Here is a 14,774-nt window from a genome sequence, read left to right on the forward strand (position 1 = left end):
CAGCTATACGAAGTAAGAATAGTAGCTTTATCGGCCGTATTAAATTGTAAATACTAACTAAATAAGCATGCTGTCACGCGTGAACAAGGAGACATGAACGGATCTCACGTGATGACCGCGGAAACTACTTGTCAAAATGCTAACGTGAGTAAGCCGGGCAGCAGCAGCGATCGCATCATCGCGATCTAAGCCGTGAAAACACAGTGCAGGGAGGAAGGACTATGCCCACGCCGCAGATGGCTTTCAAGATAAGCCTGCCGGGCGGAAGCGCGCAGCGTAGTGCGCGCCTCCCCCCTCCCTACCGCCCCCGGAAGACTGGCGGGCTCGCGTGGTCGCTCGGGCGAAGCGCAGTAAACCAGCCATCCTCCCTCCGGAGCATTGCGCGCGACTGGAAGACAGTGCGCTTCCTTCCCGCTTCGCTCTCTTGCGTGCGCGAGACGATTCGCGCGCGGTGACGATTTTATCGCCCTTGGACATTATTCGGAACCTCACGGAGACGACGACGGCGACAGCAGAAATGCGCTTGGAGTGTCCATATAATTTCTATCGCAATAAAAGTTAAATTGCAACAATTTCGTGTGCACTTTCTATCAAGGGTGCCTCGATTCAAGCCAGAGAGTTGAAATCAGACGCACAAATGCCCGCTCGTAAGACACACTGCCTGCAACGTCACCGACTATGGCGCTTGACTTCCAAGTCACGCCGTAGAGAACCCGCAATACCGCCAATAGAGGTGCGCCGCGCCGCAAAAATAAAGGACAACAGACAAAAAGGGAGGCAGCGTTCGTGGCCTAAAGACAACGTGGTCTTTTGGCTTTTGAATAAAATGTGTCGAAGGAGCCATGCTTGCGGACGCTAGTCGACGCAAAAGAGTCCGTTTCAGAGTTTAAGCTCACAACCTTACAGCACCACGACGTGATATCTCTGTTTCTCCCGTCTCCTTTCCAATGAGCCAATTAATATATATATATATATATATATATATATATATATACATATATATACAGGGTGTTTCAGCGAACACTTTCAAAAATTCTTAAAGCGTGCCTGTGGCAGATAGCCCAATTGTAGTTAACCAGATGGTCTACTCGAAGAGGCGGACATTACTTGCACAAAAAATTGACATGCATAATCGACTAATTAACAAAAATTGAATATTAAATTTGTAACTAATTATCTGATGGCCCATATTGCAATTTACAAATTGTAGCCGTGGAGTTCGCAAGGCGGATACACCTGGAATTAATTCTCAGGATGACACCAGTTTCAAGATGTTAATTCCTGAAATTTGCGGAGAAATGATTGGCGTTTCAGTTAAATTCTTAACAAAATGTCGCTTTATGCATTGAAGCACAAAATTAATGGAACGCTAATGCATTTCTCTGCAATGTTCGGGAATTAATATGTCGAAACTGGTGTCATCCTCAGAATTAATTCCAAGTGTATCCGCCTTGCGAACTCCACGGCTACAATTTGTAAATTGCAATATGGGCCATCAGATAATTAAGTTACAAATTTAATTATTCAATTTTTGTTAATTAGTCGATTATGCATGTCAATTTTTTGTGCAAGTAATGTCCGCCTCTTCGAGTAGACCAGGTCATTAACCAGAATTGGGCTATCTGCCACAGGCAACCTTAAATAAACTCTGAAAGTGTTCGCTGAAACACCCTCTATATATATATATATATATATATATATATATATAGCGCGGTAAAACGCTTCCTGCAGGTGGTGCCTTTCAACTTCCCCGTGCGTAACAAAATTTTCTAATGGGACCTCGTGGCTCCCCATTTAAGCCACCCAGTACGTAAAGTGTATGTATGCATATTGGCGAAAGAATCGTGTAGCATCAACTTTGATATTCTGTATAAACATAGCAAACAGAAAGTAAACGCTTTTGGATAACGTGATACGTACAGGGTGTCGATAAATTCAATTCTAATGAGTATCCTGTCTGGAATAAACACTGCAGCGATGCAGTGGTCATGTTTCTCCAGGGCAGCTTGTAATACCTCACAAGTGACGGCGGTGGCGTTGGTGGTGGTGTCACTCTAAAACCTTACTGAAAACCTGTCAAAAAATGTCGCAGTTTCGCCCGAAAGGCGAAGCATCGATTGCGACAGCAAATTAGTAGAGAGCTATTCAGAGCAGGGATAGTAGTTTTATCGGCTGCATAAACTTGGACACATTGACCTACTCACTGAATTAACAATCGTAGTGTCAGCGCGCACAAGCAAACATGAACAGATCACACTGAATGACCCCAGATGACTGTCAAACGCTTGCAGCAAGCGCAGCTCCGCGCGGTCTATCGCTTCAACGGAAACTGAGCTGCGAATGCAAAGCGCATACAAAGGTCAGGGCCGTGTGCAGATAAGAGACGGTGCGGGCGACCGGCACCGCCGGGCAAAGTGCAGAGGAGAAGTTGTTGGCAGAAAAGCTGCCCCCCCCCCTCCCTCCCGCGCTACCTTCCCGCTTTCATGCGTTCGCGTGGGAGATTGAGCGGCCAGTTGCCCTTGCGCCCGGTTGCAAGATAAGCGTTTGCTGAAGCAGCACAGCGTCGCCCCGCCTCCCTCCCTCTCGCCCTCCCTCCCATTCCCCACGGCCTTTCTCGCGACGGTCGCGTTTGCTTTCCGAAATCTTGTGTGGCGCATACCCGCCTTGGGTATGCGCGTATGAGCCAGGGAAAAGAAAGACGGAAGGAAAGAAAGAGAAAAGAAAATATAAAATTCACGTGTGGTGCACACCCGGACTGGTTATGCGGGTATGAGCCAGGGACAACGAAAGAAAAGAAACAAAGAAGGAAAGAAAGAGAACCCGGCTGCTCCCAGAGAATGGGAGGTGCAAGAAAAGCTGCGCCGGCGCCGGATCACGTGAGGCGCGTGACCAATCAGCGTCGTTTGGTGTGCCGCGGGGAGGGAAAAGGAGGAAAGTGGGTTGGCGCGCGCTCCGCCGGGCTTCCTCGCCTCAGATCAGTTTCCGCGTTCGGATTGGAAGGCTCGAGTGGTGCGTTCTGCCCAGGAGCAGGCTGCGCTTGAGCAATAGCGTTGCGAGCTCTCTCGGGAAAGGGCTCGTTGTTGACCTTCTGATTCTAGCATGAGGTCGTCCGAAGCCTTCGTCCGCGAAGAGCTGCGGACCCCGAGTTGCGGGAGCGTGATGCTGAGGCCAAATGTCCGCGAAGAGGCGCCGACCCTGATTTTAGGGCAAATGAAGCAGAACACCTGCTACAGCGTTGTCTTGCGAAAAGCTTCGCTTACCCCAATTTTCACGGCAGGGGAAGCGCTCTGAATTTCTTTCGTGTGCTGCATATCTGCAGCTTGGTATTCAGATATGTTTATCTTAAAGGTGCATGCTGCTCAATATCAAGGGCTGATGTTAACGTTACTCGCATTTGGTTCAAGATATGTTTCTGTTTCACCTTTGCGAGGCATAGGATTGGGCCTAATGGTGAGACTGGTTCGGACCACTCCCAACTGTCTACCAGCGGCAGTACTGCAGAGCGTGGGCAAATTTTACGCGGCTCCGCCGTTCTATTGGGATATTAATTATATACACGCACAAGGCGAGTATCCGCAGTCACCGTCGACGTCGTCGTGATGTTCCATATTACGTCCAAGTGCAATAAGACCGTGGCCACGCGCCATGTGTTGCTAATGCAAGGGGAAACGTGCGAGCGTGAGCCGAGTTTGAATGCGGCTTAATATCACACGCACAAGGAAGAAAGGCATGCAGGGCCGCGATTTTGTAGCGATGCCTTATGACTTATTTTAGAATAGTCTTATCATCCACCGCTCACGGCCGGCTGATCCCGTTGATAACGAGAGCGGACCGTCGCTCTGACCACTGACAGAACGCGATAAGCGCGAAAAGGCATTATTACTTCAAAGGCATCGCTACAAAATAGCGGCCCAGGATACGCGTCGTCTTCTCGCGTGTGCATGAATGGGGAGAGTGGTCAGATAGATGCGCTGTAGGAGGCGGGGGGGGGGGGGGGGGGGGTTAAACATGCCAAGTTAGCGCACTTCTACTCCGGCCGAGGCTGCGAGTGGCTCCTCTGAGCGCGGCCATGCGCGCCTTAACTTGGCGGTAATCTGCGCTGGGTGGAAACTATAGGCAACAGAAGATAGCTGACTGGCTCTTGTGCGCTGTGTTTCAGCGCGTGTAGTTGGCGTTGAAACGGGAGGCCATAGAAAGAGCAGTGCGCTCGCCGCAGCTGCCACTCTTTATCACCTCAGCCTTTTGATAGCAAGTGCGCGTATTCATCGAGTGGGAGGTGTTGATGTTTGCTTGTGCGTGCATGACACCATGCTTCTTAATTTAGTTAGTAAGCGAACATTTACTCTTGTGTACACGACCCAACAAACTACCGTCCTTAATAACTAGAATGGTTGTATATTAATTCGCTATCCCAATCAACGCTTCACCTTTCGAACGAAACCACTTTTCACTACCAAGCCATGCAACAAACCATTTCGCAACGTTGTCTAGTCATGAGGTGAGCTTATCCTGAAATTTTAAGGGCGAGAACCGTAGACATGGCGATGTGCTAAAACATTCGTACCAAGCTGGCGATGCGCATGTGGTTCTAAGAATACCTGCGAATAACGCGGAAATTTGATATTGATCAGTAACTACAGTGCCTAAATCTTGCTGCTACTGATAATGTTCAGGACGACTAAAGCTGATAATCGTAAAACGTTTGGATGTCTCTTTGCAGGATTTAACGGAAGAGAAAGTGTTCTTCATCACCGCATGTCTCCCGTCTTGCGCTGTGACGCCCGCTGACAACCTCTACGGCGGCGACTGCAACAAGGCAGTGATGAACTTCGCGCCGTTCGCCGAAGCATTCGGCTGTCCCGTGGGCTCAAATATGAACCCGGCGACGAAGTGTACCTTCTATGACTGAATTTCTCACCTTGACGGACTCTTCCTTGCCTCGGCTCTGCTTTTAAAGCATACATACTCTTTTATGTGCTGCGTTGCGTTCAAGTGTAGAGGGTATTTTTCATAGTAAAATTAACGCGGCCATTCAATTCATTTTTTTTTCCAAAACTGTTATTTTAGTTTCTTGATCCTGTCGTTTAGTTTTTCGATTTGCATTCTTCTATATTTTTTTAAGCTCTGCGTGGTTGAAGCGTTGAGCTTTTGGAACCGTTCCCGCAGTAATTGTGGACTGGTGTTGAATTTCACAAATGTTCTGGGATCATCGCAGTGATTTTCATTATTGCCATTCTTAGGTGACCACATATGGAGTGGATGCTCTTCTCAGGACAATTTTTTTTCATATTTCGCCGAGCAGAAATTATGAACGTGCCTTTTCAGAGTGCCCTTTAAAAACGTACGGTTAAAGGTCATACTGTATGGTGGATGTCTAACCCATTAATTGCGTTCGTTGCTTGTGCTGTAATGCCACAGCTTGTATGGTTCTGGTAATATTTTTAAGACTTGAATATGCCACTCTTGCCGCCTACGCTCTCGTTAATTATTAATTAGCGACTAATTTCTACGTGTTACAAGCCACCCCATGGTCACCATCACTGACTCCACATGAAGCTCAAGCAAAGACAAATACATCACCATCCACCAGGAGCACTCGGGAGCAATCCACTTCTGCGAAGCAATCGTCCATTTATTTTAAAGCAGATATTGTGACGTCACAGTAAGGGCGGACCTTTATTGAGCCCGAGAGACGACGCGGCGAAGAAGGGCGGCGTTTCCAACCAGCCTTCAGGCTGGTTGGGGACGACACCCTGTTCGTATCACGTTATCCAAAAGCATTTACTTTGTGTTTGCTATGTTTATACAGAATATCAAAGTTGATGCTACACGATTCTTTCGCCAATATGCATACGACAGAGTCCACGCTGATGATGACGCGCCCGCACGCGCGATGAAGATGAGGGGCACACACCTGATGATGATAATGTACAGATAATGAAGAAGTGCACAATAAATGCCCACACTAATTTCCCTAGCGCGAAGTGGCCATCCTGGTCGCTGCCTAAAGGTACAGGGAATGCCGCGTGAAGAGCTTCGTACGAGAAACGTGCACCACTTCGGTTGAGTGACAACGGCGGTCAGTTGAGGAAACAACAGGGCTCACTCCATAATTAACTGGGGATGTCATTTCCAGGACCGTGTAGGGGCGAATAAACTGACACTTAAACTTCTCGCACAACCCAGGTGTGCGAACTGGTGTCCAGAGCAGCACTTCATGGCCAGGCTGATAGAATACTACGCGATGATATGCGTCATAATGATCCTTGCGGTCCCGCTGCCTGGCTGCGGCGTTGACGCGGGCACGCTGGCGACAATGGATGAGACGGGAAACATATTCTTCGCAGGAAGATCGAGATGTACTGACAGGGGCAGAGAAGAAAGAAACGTCGAGAAAGGAACTGGGTGAACGGCCATAAACAAGGTAGAATGACGAGTAACCGGTTGTGCGTTGAACGGCGGTGTTATACGCGAAGGTGACGAATGGCAAAATTGTGTCCCAGTTTCTGTGATCGGGTTGAATATAGGCAGCTATCATGTCAGAGAGCGTACGATGAAACCGCTCAGTCAGGCCGTTGGTCTGAGGGTGATAACTTGACGTAGTTTTGTCAGTGGCGCCAGAGGCTTTGAGCACTTCGCCTACCAGTTGGGAAAGGAATGTCTTTCCGCGGTCACTCAGAAGGACACGAGGGGCGCCATGGCGCAGGATTATGGATAGAAGAATGAAGGCAGCGACTTCGGAAGCCGATGTTGAACTTACACAAGCTGTTTCGGCATAGCGCGTCAGGTGGTCGACCGCTGTCACTATCCATCGACTACCGGCGGGAGTCATGGGAAGTGGCCCATGACATCGATGCCAACAACCTCAAATGTTTCCGTAGGACATGAGACTGGTAGTAGTTGCCCGGTAGGAGCTGATGTTGGACGTTTGCGACGCTGACAATGGCGCAAGAAGCGACGTATCTCGCCACACTGGTAGACAGGCCAGGCCAGTAGAAGCGACTTCTTATGCGGTCGTAAGTTTTCTGGATGCCAAGGTGCCCAGCAGTCAAATCGTCATTAAAGGCCTGAAGGACACGCGCACGAAGGCAACGAGGTAGCACGGGCAAGTTGTCCATCAGGAAGAGTTGTCCATCAGGATGGTGGATATGGCGGTACAGCACGGAGTTTTTTTTCAGCTTAAATTGTGTCAGCTGTCGACGAAGCCGGGCGTTAGGCGGGCGCGAAGCTCCACGAAGGTGGTCTATAATACGGCGACAGTACGAGTGAGCGAGTTGTTAAGACGAAAATGATTCATGGTCGTGCGAAGTGAGATGATCAAGAGTGGCGAAGGACAACACCGCCGTAGAAGAGACGTCATTGAGTGCGTTACGGAGGTGGTGGCGGAACCATTCACGAGTGCGGCTGTAGGAATCGGGCAGCGAGAAAGAGCGTCTGCGTCTTGGTGCTTCTCACCAGACTTGTAGATGATTTCAAAGTCATATTCTTCCAGACGAAGAATCCAGCGACCAAGACGCCCTGACAAGTTCTTGAGTGTGCCAAGCCAGCATAAGGCGTGGTGATCCGTCACGATGGTAAAATGGCGACCGTGAAGATAAGGGCGAAATTTCTGGACGGACCAAGCGACAGCAAGGCACTCCTGCTCAATGATGGTATAGTTGTTCTCGGCAGGTGTGAGCACGCGGCTGGCATACGCAACGACTCCATCACGCGAAGAGTTGTCTCGTTGGAGGAGCACAGCACCGATGCCATGGCCGCTAGCATCCGTGTGCAAGAGTGTGGGTACAGTCTCATCAAAATGACACAGGACAGGTTCAGATGTGAGGGCGCCCTTTAGCTGGTCAAAGGCAGATTCACATTCAGGTGACCACACGAAGAGAGCACAGAATGAGTGGTGTAAAGGTGCAGCTATAGAGGCGTAATCGCGAATAATCGGCGAAAATAGGAAGCGATGCCGAGGAAACTGCGTAGGTCCTTGGTCTTTTCTGGACGAGGAAAGTGAAGCACTGCCGAAATCTTGTCAGGATCAGGTCGAATACCACCCTTGCTTACAATATGACCTAGGACCTTGATCATCTTGCTTGTAAAAATGACACTTTTTGGTGTTGAGCTGAAGACCAGCGTTTGCTATGCACGTGAGAACTCGTCGAGACATTGCAGGTGCTGTGCAAATCTCGACGAGAAAATAACGAATCCATATAGCATAAGCAGGTCTTCCACTTCCGGCCACACAGAACGGTGTCAATCATGCGCTTAAAAGTTGCGGGAGCAATGCAGAGGCCGAAGGGCATGACGTTGAACTCGTAAAGACCATCTGGGGTATCAAACGCTGTTTTTTCTTTGGCGGCTTCGTGCATCGGAATTTGCCAGTAACCTGAACGCAGATCAAGACTGGAGAAGTACTCGGCACCTTGCAGGGAATCGAGGGCATTGTCAATGCGAGGCATGGGGTACACATCCTTGCGCGTGATCTTGTTGAGCGCTCGGTAATCTACACAGAAACACACGGAGTCATTTTTTTCGGACCAAAACAATGGGAGACGACCAAGGGCTAGCAGAGGGGCGAATTATCTCAGGTTGCAGCATGTCGGCGACGTTTTGCTCAAAAATTTTGCGCTCAGCTAGAGACACGCGATACGGCCGGCGACGCACGATGGATCTGCCGTCTGTCTGAATCCGATGCGCTGTGATGGTCGTCTGTCCCAATGTCGAAGAATGGGCGTCAAATGAACCTTCATGCTTCTTCAACAAGGCAAGGTGCTGTTGCGCCTGCGAAGGGGTCAAGTCCGAACTGATTACAGCAGCAAGAGCGGAGGTAGAGGCAGAATGTCCAGCAGGAGGGATTTCAGAGGGAGCAACCTTGATGGGAACGACAGAGAGAGGCTCTTAATCAGCCACGCAAGCTAAAGTGGTGCCTTTAGGAAGTAGAATTTTCTCAGGTGTTGTGTTCCTTGCTGCGAGAAGCGCAGAATCATTATCAAACCTAACTAGGCCTGAAACAATGGCTATCCCTTTTGTGAGCCAACTAGCACAAGGTAACAACACATCGCCATGGTCGATGACGTCGGACGTGATGGTCAGAATTTGCTGAGAGCCTGGAGGTAGCTCGGCATCTTTTGCAGCGAGTAGACGAAGTGGTGGTACGGTTAATCGCCGAGCGAATAGTCGGTGTCGGTCATATGTACGACACCTTGCCCACAACATATAGGAGCAGAAGCAGAGGCAAGGAAATCCATCCTAAAATGAGCTGGTGGGAGCAGGGAGACAGCACAGCAAATTGTATGTAGTGGACTATGCCATCGATGAATACACGCACTGTACAAAACGCGGAAGGGGGATTGTTTTCCCTTGAGCTGCAACAAGCGCGGGTCCATCATAAGGCGTCGTAACTTTCCTGAGACGCCTACACAAATCAGAATGCATAAGAGACAAAGTCGCACCGTGTCCACCAAAGCTTCAACGTGCACACGTTCAACAAACATGGACATCATATTACAAAGTCGCACTGGAGGAATTCTAGTCCTGTCGGTGAATGCAGTTGTTCCTCCGAAAACTGCATTACTTAGTTTTCCGGGCGGCAGTCAGGTGAATGAGGCAGGTCGAAGCGGTGACGAGGAGCGGCGGAAGGGCGAAGGTGATCAGCGTCTGGTGGTGCGGTAACCATTCGGCGTCTCGGTCGTTGCGGGCGGAGATGGGGAACGTCGCGGAGGGGAAGCGTAACGACGGCTTTGATAAGAGGCCCCACCAGAATACGCATCGCGCTCACACAGGTCGTACCCGCGACGCTCATCTTGTTGGCGCTTGCGGCAAAAGCGTGATATATGGCCGCAATAACCACAGTACTAACAGGTAGGACGAGACGGTCGCCAAGGCTATTAGTAAGGGGTTCTCGGTGCGCGGTGAGATAGTGCGGTCAGATGGGGCGATGATTTCTCAAGTGGTAATGAGGGGACATTGGCCGGAGGAGCGACACCAACCTGCGCGTATGTGGGTAGAGGCAACGTTGGACGTACACTAGTTGGAAGCGCGGAAGCAACCTGCGCGTATTTTGGTAAGGTGCGAGGGGCCGGAGGGTCCACATTCGCAGAGCAGGTCATTGACGAAAGTTCCTCTTTGATGACGTCAAGCAATGCTGCACCTGAGGGCTGAGCAGGAATCGCCAACGGAGATGACAAGCCAAGTGAGTGCAGTTCTTCGTGTATTATCACCCGGATCATCATACGCAAGTCAGGGTCTGCCGCAGAGCGGTGTTCGCTGAAGTCCGGCTGCAAGCATACGGACTCGAGCCCGTCGAGGCGCTGGCACGGTCAAGACGATGTCAGCGACGGTATCCGGGATCTTAGCCGGCGAGTGCGTTGAAGGCCACAGTCCCAATACCTTTAAGAATGAGGGGTATCCTGTCTGATTCAGCCATGGCATTATTGACACGGCGACAGAGTGCGAGCACATCCTCGATGTACGATGTGTAGGACTCACCGGAGTGTTGTTTGCGAGCATTAAGAGTTTTCTTCGCAAGGGCGGAGCGAACCGCCGGCGTGCCAAAAACTTGCCGAAGCTGCTGCTTGAAGTTCGTCCAATCGGTGAAATCAATCTCATGGTTGAAAAACCATGTCTTCGCCACACCGGTCAGGTAGAACGAGACACGGCGGGGATCATCCCACCGATAAGAGAGCTTACGCGCTCGTAATCATTCAGCCAGTCCTCAGCATCTTCACCGCGAAGACCAGCGAACAGATGGGGATCACGCTGGTGGCCGCTGATGATCCCAGAAGGTGCAGCATGTGGACGCGGGATGGCTGTCCGTCAGCATGTCCACTGTCCGTCAGCATGTCCTGCGACATGCTGACGGACAGTGGGCACAAGTGGCGACCCGTACGAAGCTCCAGGCAGTAGGCCAGGGCCGTAGAGGACGGTGAACCAAGAAGCACTTCCACCACTTGTGATATCACAGTAAGGGCGGACCTTTATTGAACCCGAGAGACGACACGGCGAAGAAGAGCGGCGTAGCACTACGGCTACTCAGCTTTTCATTTGGGCCCACTAAGCCACTCAGGATTAACTCGGGAAAACTGTGATTTCGGAATGGGACTCTTCTGCCATAGCGCTGCAAGACATGGAAATTTTGCCCTTAAATACTAGCCTTTCAATTTCCCAGAAAGATAAAAGCGGCAAGCCCATCGTTCATAGTTACCCGCTCGGCTGTTTTAAAAAGGAATCATTTCTTTGCGAACTTCGCCGGGATTTAATGACCGCGGGAGCTGTGACGTGACTGTTCTCTAACCAAACAGGCCAATCAAACACAGCGGAGGACGCGCGCACCCGACGTCCCACTGCTGGGTTACTTGCTGCCCCACCAGCAGCTAGCGCTCGCCTCCCGCGTCCGCGTGAGCGGTGGGGGCGGCCGTGCGAAGCGAAAGGAAAATAAAAGAACCAGAAAAAGCGCCAAGACGCACCGCGATTGGTACGATGCGAGTGTCTCGTGTTTGACGGCCTGCTCAGTGGATTGTTTTCCCCGCGTCGTCTTCCTTATCGGCGAGGGCGGCTGATTGTCAAGTCAACATGCGTGCCGCTCTAAACAGTGGGAGCAACACAAGCTCGTGTTCCGACTCTTTATGCTTTCACACATAGTTCGATGTCTGCTGATTACAACTCGTTGGATCAGTCATTTGTTTCTCAAGGATGCGGCTAAAACGCAGAAGATAATCTCGATCTTGACATGATGCTTTCGGCCTTTCGGTGGTACACTGAGCGTGTTATTTGTGCGTATTTCTGACTATGTTCATTGAAAAGATGCAGCGAAAGTTTTCGCAAACACGTCGGTGGCAATATTATCCATGGCGAGAAATGGATCCACAATTACACGAGATTATCCTGACGGATTCACGATCCCCACTCATCGGCCTGTAGTGCGTAACCGCCAAGGTAAGCTAAGTTTAATGAAATTCATTTGAATTTTGATCTGTTCTAAGGTGCAAATATGCTGTCTAGATAGTAACCGACATTAAAATTTAGCAAGCGCTCACGAGAATATTGGCGTTGTAAAAGGCGTCTTGGACATGTAGTACACATGTACACCATCCTATATTCTAGGAACCTTCCTTATCGGTAGAAAAGCAACTTGACCGAACGTGTATTAAGTGTTTTTAAAGCAAACGGCGGGGGGGCGGCATTTTCATGCAGGATTGCTCAGGATAACTCGTTGCGTTTCTTGGATAATAATGTTAGACAATTGCGAGATCATGTTTGCTGGGCATAGCAACCGCGAAGCGTCAAGCCTGTTCTTAATTACCCCTCTAGTCCACACTCCAAACTGCAAGAGAGCGATTGCTTCGCCCACGATTTAGCAGCGTTAACTAAATCCTGGTCACAATGGCAGCGAACAACGTAAAAGTATAGTTAGAAAGACATCCTTCAGCGGGATTCCCGAGGTTTGTCATGTCATCAGTTTGCGCAAAGTTGTTGCAAATAGTTAAAAAGAGGGACCAGAAAAAAGCTAAAAGGGCAAAGCCAGACGGCCAAACTAAGCCCCCGCCAAAGCAATAAAAAATGAAAGGCGCAGCCGGCCGCGAACCTGCCAACTTGCGCTCGCGTGATTTGCGACTTTGATTTGCAGTGGATCCAAGCGCGGGGCTATCACTTCGTCTGCTGCAAAACAAGCTATGTTTATATTTCTTACGCGTTATTTTGTGCAACTTGCCCTGAAAACTGTGATTTCGGAATGACTTTTGCCATTTCAATAGTGCACCTCGTACATCGATAGTTATGCGGGAATATACCAATTGATGTAATACTGTATCGCAAATCAGTTTTGCAGGTCGTAAAGGCCTCTAAAATTTTTAAGTTCCACTTGAAACTTAGGATGCAATTTCAAACGGGCTTTTTGGCCGTAAAAGTTATTCCACTTGCATGAGATGCCGAGCTGGGCACGTAGAATCTATTTCTTCGTGACATTTTTGAAAGATGTCCTCTTTTAATAGTTATTTGCGAAAGACGACGTTTACCATCGAAAACGCGCCTGCTTGCAGAGTGGCGATGTGGGATTGTTGGTCTGTCATGATGGAATGGTACTTGGAAGCGCAAGAAACACGACATGAAAGAAACGAACACGAAGACAAGCGGTTGTCTTCGTTTCTTCTCGAGCTCGTTCCTTTTTTTTTTTTTTGCGCTTCCAATACCATTGCATGATGACTGCTCTGTAGGGTTAGCTGCTAGTAGCGCTGTTTGTCGATGAACCTGATCTTGGAGTCGCCACTAGAATATGCTATTCTGTGTATTCGTATCGTTATTAGATCGGCTAACATAAAAAGGCATTAACACATGAAAACGTGTTAACCTACCTATATTTTGACAGACGTCGCGAAACGCGCTCGCGCTGAATGGTAATATTCAGGAGTGCTCTGATGACCACGAACTTACGTCACCGAGATCGCATTCGTAGCTTTGCCCTACCTGTTCTAACACAAGCCGAGAAAGGGCTTTCAACGTGCTCAAAGCTGCTTGCACAGGATTTGCGTATGTAAACCCTTGAACAAATTTTACGTTGAGAAAGTTTTCATTTATAGGCCCAGGAGCTGCGTTGTGAAGAAGTAAATAGATATTGTCTCCTCCGTTCATTGTAGGAACACTGACATCATTAAAATTGCCTCAGCACTCCCAAAGAAAGCTTGTGCATGTCCGAAAGTACGTTAAAATTGGGCCTTTGGCAAACGCTTAACCCAGACGGTACCATATTTCTCCGTAAATAGTGAATGGGACAAAGCGCATAAATAATGTTGCCTTACCTTATTTTCATTTCACGCCTACAATTTTACCCGTCACTGCAACTCAGTGGCTATTGCGTTGCACTCCTGAGAACTTCATTTTAATTTTTATTTTTCTGGATTTCTGCGTGCGAAATGAGTAGATGAATATGAGACATGCCGGAGAGTTATAGACTCCAAATTAATTGTCACTTTATGGGTTTCCACACACTGAACCCAAGTTAAAGCACACAAGCGTTTTTGTATGTTGACCCCGTCAAATAGCAGCGGGAGTGGCCGGGATCAAACACGCGATCAAAACCAGCAAGCAATGAGCAATCCTGGCGGGTGCTACAGAGCACTAAGTAACAAGTCAGGTACCGTCCAGGGCAGCCGCATTCTGATGAAGCCTGAATATATGAGTGCTCATGCACTGAGGTTGGGTGCACGTAAAAGATGCCAGGTGATGAAAAGGTAATGCGCAGTCCAGCACTACGCGTGCCTACTGGTGATATGGTGGTTGCCATAATATCCCCAGAATTCATATATTTGAATAGAAAGGTCACAGTTTTAACACAAAGAACTGACATTGAGGTCAGGAATAGCACCGAGTACACCGATAAGCCTTCCGCCGGGTGAAAGCGCACTTTTTGTCATGCAATCACGCAGTCTGCTCTTCGTGAGCATAGCGAACATGAACTATTTGTGCGCTCCCATGGTAAGACGACGCTTGTCGCTAGCAGCTTTCAATTGTTTAGGCTAGCAACATGAACTGTTTGTGGCCTCCCCCGGTAAGACGACGCTTGTCGTAACAGCTTTCAAAATGTTTAGGCTAGCAAACAAGAACTATTTGCGCGCTCCCCAGTGAACGATACTTGTCGGTAACAGCTTTGAAATGGTTATGCTGCGTATTTCACTTCCCCTTGAGTTCCGTGGTACAATTTCGTCCCTTGGCAAACTTGCACCATAAAAAGCGTTTCCTCATCGCGAACACTCAGCATTGCCCGGGTCAGAGGTTGGTCACCGAAGGTATGT

General features: G+C 49.1%; 1 protein-coding gene across 2 annotated transcripts in view; it reads left to right on the forward strand.

Annotated features, from left to right (window-relative positions):
* LOC125946873 (endothelin-converting enzyme 2-like) overlaps positions 1-14,774 on the forward strand; it is a 45,953-nt gene that overhangs the window by 14,544 nt on the left and 16,635 nt on the right. Inside the window, exon 4 of one of the 2 annotated variants that reach the window (XM_049670991.1) lies at positions 4,721-5,016. The exons of the other annotated variant lie outside the window; for it this stretch is intronic. Coding sequence (XP_049526948.1) covers positions 4,721-4,909 — 189 coding nt within the window. The 3' untranslated portion in view covers positions 4,910-5,016. Of the gene's footprint in view, positions 1-4,720; positions 5,017-14,774 lie in introns of those variants that run through there. 2 annotated transcript variants of the gene reach the window in all.

This window comes from Dermacentor silvarum, chromosome 7 (genome assembly GCF_013339745.2).
Source record: "Dermacentor silvarum isolate Dsil-2018 chromosome 7, BIME_Dsil_1.4, whole genome shotgun sequence".
NCBI lineage: Eukaryota > Metazoa > Arthropoda > Arachnida > Ixodida > Ixodidae > Dermacentor > Dermacentor silvarum.